The 6,327-nt window shown below is 51.7% G+C and overlaps 1 protein-coding gene across 1 annotated transcript in view; it reads left to right on the forward strand.

Moving 5' to 3' along the window:
* LOC122541990 (semaphorin-7A-like) overlaps positions 1-4,689 on the forward strand; it is a 9,003-nt gene extending 4,314 nt beyond the window's left edge. Inside the window, exons 4-5 of the mRNA XM_043679284.1 lie at positions 2,954-3,052; positions 4,555-4,689. Of these exons, the coding sequence (XP_043535219.1) occupies positions 2,954-3,052; positions 4,555-4,674 (219 nt within the window). The 3' untranslated portion in view covers positions 4,675-4,689. The remainder of the gene's footprint in view (positions 1-2,953; positions 3,053-4,554) is intronic.
* Positions 4,690-6,327: the final 1,638 nt, after the last annotated feature.

Genomic DNA, 6,327 nt, shown 5'->3' on the forward strand with positions numbered 1-6,327 from the left:
TTAGGGTGGATTGGCTACGGGGTATTGTCCCATTGTGCCCTGGGATGTGCAGGTTTGTGTGGATTGGCCATGGGAAATTGTCCCATAGTGCCCAGGGATGTGCAGGTTAGGGTGGGTTGGCCATGGGGAATGGTCCCATAGTGCCCAGGGATGTGCAGGTTAGGGTAGGTTGGCCATGGGGAATGGTCCCATAGTGTCCAGGGATGTGCAGGTTAGGGTGGATTGGCCATGGGGAATTGTCCCATAGTGCCCAGGGATGTGCAGGTTCGGGTGGATTGGCCGTGGGGAATAGTCCCATAGTGCCCAGGGATGTGCAGCTCATGATCCTGACTGTTGTAAAAAAATACACAAAGAACCACTGATCCTGCAAATCGGAAACAGAAACAGATGTTGCCGGAAAAGCTCAGCAGGTCTGGCAGCATCTGTGGAGAGAAGTCAGAGTTAACGCTTTGGGTCCACTGGCCGAGCTGATGTTCCAGTCAGAGGGAGGGTAACTGGACCCGAAACGTCAACTCTTGATTTCTCTCCACAGGTCCTTCCAGACCTGCTGAGCTCTTCCAGCAACTTCTGTTTTTGTCTCTGACTGCTCTTGCCGGCAATAATCTTGTAAATCTTTCATTACATTCTCCAGTTGATCTGGTCATAACGCCAGACCTTATCCAGTAATCCCAGACGGGGGTCCAAATCCCAGCGTAACACAGGGCGAAATTTAAGCTCAATTAAACATGGAACAGGAACATCATTTAAATAACTGGCTGATTGTTGCATGACATCAGTTTGTTTCACCATCGTCTCTCACAGCAGATAATGCCGACCCCAAGTGACTCCAGACTTACAGTGATGGGGTTGACTCCTAACCACTCTCTGCACAATAAATACAGGGCATGGTCCAATGAATAAATACACTTTTAAAAACATAATACAGACACCAGAAAAGCACACAGTTCTCCAAGAGTTATGTCTTCTGTGTAAATTGCCCATTTCTCCCTCAACGTCACCATGTATTTCTCCAGAAGTGAATCCCAGCTCTTCGGCGGGGTCCTCCCGTACCTTCCTTTGGATGAGTCAGAGGATCAAGATTAGGCCACTCGGCCTGTCAATTCAGCTCACCTCCTAACCCTTTAAAATCTCTCGCCTTGCGTCTCGACACTTGAGGGCAGAGTTTTCACTCTTGCTAGAGGGGGCTGAAGTGTCAGGTCAGAAACATCGAACACTGTCAACGCCGGTGCTGAGGGGTTACCGTACGTGTGGAAGCTGCCTTCTGTCACGCGGGACGTTAAACACAAGCGTGAGCCTGCCCTCAACTGGCTGGAGTGTCACTACCCGGAAAGTATACAATTACCAAAGGCAGTTCAAGCAGATAAGATGAAGGAGCTGAATTCCGTCCAATCGGGAACCATGCAATGGGCTCCTCAACTCCTGCTTACCTGCCATTCCCGCCATAATCCTTGAATGCCTTCCTGTTTAAAAATCTCGGCCTCACAGGCTTATTCGAGTCATAGAGCTGCACAGCACGGAAACAGACCCTTCGGTCCAACGTGTCCGTGCTGACCAGATATCCTAACCTAATGTCATCCCCTTCCTATTCATGTAACCATGAGTAAATGTTGCTCATCCAGGTGACAGAAGGAATTGAGGTGTACAAGATGCTTAAGGGCGTTAACAAAGGCGTGGAAGAGGGTGTTTCCTCATCTGGGACAATCTAGAATGAGAGGTCACGGTTCTAGGATAAGGGGCAAGGGATTTACGACAGGAGGAATTTCTTCTGCTTGAGGGTGATGAATCTGTGGGATTCACTCCCCCCGAGGACACTGACTCTGAGACAGATTCTCTTTTTAGCCAAGTCATGGGTTGGCGGGTTTTCCAGCTCAACCAACGGGAGATGAGATCAGCTGTGATCGTATCGCGTGGCAGAGAACGCTCAAGGGGTTCGAATGGCCTACCCCAGCTCCCAGTTCCTGACTGTACCAGCCCTCTGCGGGAAAGAATCCTTCAGATTCACTTCCCTCAGAGAGAAGAAACTCTTCCCCCATCTCTGTCTGCAAAGAGATGTGGGATGATGCCCCTCAAGCCTGAGACTCCTAATGGGTTAGCACCTTGGAATCAGACCATCAGACAGAGAAGCAGAGAGAGAGACCCTTCAGCCCATTAAATCTGCTCATCCTCGGTTCCCAATCCCCTGCCTTTTTCCCCCGAACTCTCCATCCCCTTCCTAATTAAGAATCAGCTTTGAACCTAAAGAATTCCACTGCCTTCGGAGAGAAGGAATTCCTCCTCATCTCTATCTTTAACCCCTCACTCTGAGATGATGCCGCCTCTGGTCCCCAGACCCTCTCCCACACACACACACACACAAAGGGGGAACACCGTCTCCACATCCTCCCCCTGTCAACGTCCCCCTGAGAATCTTGTACGTTTCAATAAAGTCGCCTCTTGTTCTTCTAAACTCCAACAGGTGCAGGCCCCAACCGACTCGAACCTCTCCCTCGCCGGACAGTCCCCTCTGTCTTTGGGATAGGCCGAGTGAACCTTCTCTGGTCTGTCCCGAGTTCTGAAAGCTGAAACTACTCTGAGTTACACCGACGCTGGTTTTATTCCGATGTGGGATGTGGTCTATTGTCCTGGAGGAGGTGGCTAGTCCCACTTTCCTTGAGCTCTCAGGTGCCCAGGCCAGGGTCTTTTTATCATTTTTGCCCTTGCCCCCCCCTCCCCCCAGCGCCAACTTAGCAGGCTGCCTTTGTCCCAGCACAGTGTCAGGCTTCGAAAGAGCTGAACCCACCCCAGAGAAGTGTGACCGCACTCCTGCTGAGGCCTAGCGCCCACCGAAAAGCCTGGGACTCAATTTACGGGGACGGGGGGGGTTGGGGCAGGATTGGAGCGTTTCTGTATTCGCCAGCGCGGGTGAGCCTGTCAGTTCCGACTGTGACTCTGGGCTCTCGTTCCAATCCCCCAGGACCTCTGTCGGAACGTGATAACCGTGATCGAGAGGCTGAACGTCAGCGCCATCATCATCTGCGGGACCCACGCTGGAAGTCCCAGCTGCTGGTTTCTGGTAAACACAAACAACAAACGCCAACATTAACTTATCCTCAAACCAAATCTCAGCCTCGGTTCTCGCAGTGAGGCCATTCAGCCCCTCCAGCCTGTTTCACTGCTCCTGCGGCCTAACTCCACAGATCTGCCTTCAGCCTGTATCCCATTGCCGAACAAAAAGTTATCGCTCAGATTTAAAATTAACGACCCGAACAGTGTGTGGGAGGTTGTTCCAAACCTCTGTCAACCCTTTGTGCAGAGCACTGCTTCCTAACATCTCTCCCGAACTTATGGCACTCATTCTCAGACTATGTTGCCCTGTTCTCGAATCCCCAACCAATGGAAAATCTCCCCTGTCTTCTCCTCTTCATACCTTGCATCAGATTATCCCTTAACCTTCCAAATCATCTGAAAACAGGCCTAATGTGTGTAATCTTCCCTTGACACTTAACCCCTGAAGCTCAGCTATAATTCTTATAAACCTACATGGTATTCCCTCCAAAGGGAATCTATCCTTCCTGAGGTGTGGGACACAAATCTGCTCACAGTGGGGTCTATCCAGGGGTTTCTATAACTGCGACATAATGTCTACATCTCCAGTCCTCTCATTGTAAAGGCTTGCATGAGCTTTGTTGATTTATTTTCTGCACCTTTTTATGGCATTTTAGAGATCGATGCATCTGTACACCCCTGAACACGGACTGCATTAGACTTCAAACCACCAGGGAATTACCCTGATCAATCATAGAACTGTCCAGCACAGGGACAGGCCCTTCGGCCCACAATGCTGTACTGAACATGACCCCAAGTTAAACCCCTCCCTTCTGCCTGCCCTTGGTCCATATCCCTCTATTCCTTACCTCTCCATGTGTTTATCTAAAAGCCCCTTAAACCCCCTCCACCGCCTGTATCTGCTCCCCCCACCACCCCCCCCGGCAGCTGGCAGACTCCTGCCTCACTCTGTGTACAGCCTCTGACGCTCCAGAGATAACCACCTGAGTTTTCCGAGCCTCTCCTTATAGCTCATACCCTCTAATCCAGGCAGCATCCTGGTAAAGCTCTGCAGGACCCTCCCCAAAGCCTCCACATCCTTCCTGTAATGTGCTGACCAGAATTGAACGCGATACTCTAACCAAAGTCTTAGAAAGCTGCAACATGACACCCTGACCCTTGTGCCCAATTCCCCGACCAATAAAAACAAGCGTCCCATCCACCTTCTTCCTCACCCTATCGACCTCCGATGGCAATGGTTGAGTGAGGGTTTAAGATTCATTCACGAGAAGAACTTTAAGCTATCAAGATACTATTCTGCTCTGTCCTTACCGTTCCAAAATGAATAACCCCAGACTTGCTGACACTGAACTCCATCTGCCACAGTTTTGCCCACTTCACTTGATATCCTTTTGTGAGTCCTTGCTGTGGTCCACACTGCTGAGCCATTGTTAGGGCGGTAGAGCCCGGGACCACTCTGCAGAGTGAGACCACTCCCCAGCCACCTCTTTTGATTTCTTTGCCTTCCAGCATGACAACGGGACGCAGTTGGCGACCGACAGAGAAGGGCACGGGATCGTGAATGATGGGAGAGGGATCTCACCACCGTCGCCAACCCAGCCGCACGCCAGCATCGCCGTCGGTCAGTAACGCCATCACCCAGCGGAAGGCTCTCAGTGGGCATGGTACCCACTGCCGGGTCACCGTGCCTCAAGTTGTCTGGCGACTCGTGGTGCCAAGGCAGTGCTGTATTCTTGGGGCAGCTGTCTCACAGCAGAATGGGAACTGGGTGGCACGGAGGCTCAGTGGTTAGCACTGCTGCCTCACGGCACGGGGTACCTGGGTTCGATTCCAGCCTCGGGTGACTGTGAGTTTCCTCCAGGCTACAGTTTCCTCCCACAGGCCGAGATTGTGCAGGTTAGGGTGGGTTGGTCATGGGAAATTATCCCGTAGTGCCCGGGGATGTGCAGGTTAGGGTAGGTTGGCCGTGGGAAATTGTCCCATAGTGCCCAGGGATGTGCAGGTTCGGGTGGGTTGGCCATGGGGAATTGTCCCATAGTGCCCAGGGATGTGCAGGTTCGGGGGGGTTGGCCATGGGAAATGTCGGGTTGCAGGTATATAGGCAGGGGGTGTGCCTGTGTGGGATGCTCTTCGATGTGGACCTGGTGCACCAAATGGCCTGTTATCACACTGTAGGGAGTCTTTAAAACAGGAGGAACCCTCAGGTGGATGAAAAGATCTCCTGAAGGCAGGAACAAAGGGTTCCTCCCTCTCTGGCGTCATTTCCTCCTTGCATAAACATTGAGTGCTGTTTCTGGGATCTTGTTGTGCGGAACTGGCTGTTTCATGCCCTGCAGTGCATCAGTGAATCGGAGCCTGGTGACACCTCAGTGGGCTGGTTAATGACTCAGAGTGATGCCAACAGTGTTGGTACAGTTCCCGCACCCGCTGAGGTTAGCACAAAGGTCCCTCCTTCTCGACCTCTCCCCTTGCCTGAGGCAGGGGGAGCCTCAGTTTAAAACCATCTGTCATCTCTCTCTCTCTCTCTAATGAGAGAGTGGGACTACGGTGATGTTATTTCTCACTTCTAGAGAATGTAAAGTACAACAGGATACCCTTAGGCTGCTATACAAATGCAAGTCTTCTGCTTTATTTCACACAGAGCCCTCAGTAACTTCTAACTTGTGGAACAAAACACATTCTACAATTCTCCCCGCTCCCTGGAAGAAGGAGGGTGGGAGACCTCAGTTGGACTGCTGGCCTTGGAAGCTGATGATAGGCAGCACCCCCTGGGCTTTCCTCCTGAGTTAAGACAAGCTCTGGCCCCCATTAGGGCCAATTGGCACACGCACCCTGGCCACAGAGGTGGGGGTGGGGGAAGATTTACACAAGGGAAGGACACCCACTCCTTCCTCAGAACCACCGTCTCTGAAGTTCAATGGCACCCCACACCGTGCTTTAACGGGATCTCAGTCAGGGGTAAAATGGAGGAAGGTTTGGGTCCATTGGGATTGGGTACAGTGGGAGGGAATGGGAAGGGGTTAGGGTCCATTGGGATTGTTTACAGTGGGAGTGAATGGGAAGGGGTTTGTGTCCATTGGGATTGTGTACAGTGGGAGGGAATGGGAAGGGGTTAGGGTCCATTGGGATTGTTTACAGTGGGAGTGAATGGGAAGGGGTTTGTGTCCATTGGGATTGTGTACAGTGGGAGGGAATGGGAAGGGACTTGGGTCCATTGGGATTGTTTACAGTGGGAGTGAATGGGAAGGGGTTTGTGTCCATTGGGATTGTGTACAGTGGGAG

The sequence above is a fragment of the Chiloscyllium plagiosum genome, chromosome 39, assembly GCF_004010195.1.
Source record: "Chiloscyllium plagiosum isolate BGI_BamShark_2017 chromosome 39, ASM401019v2, whole genome shotgun sequence".
Lineage (NCBI taxonomy): Eukaryota > Metazoa > Chordata > Chondrichthyes > Orectolobiformes > Hemiscylliidae > Chiloscyllium > Chiloscyllium plagiosum.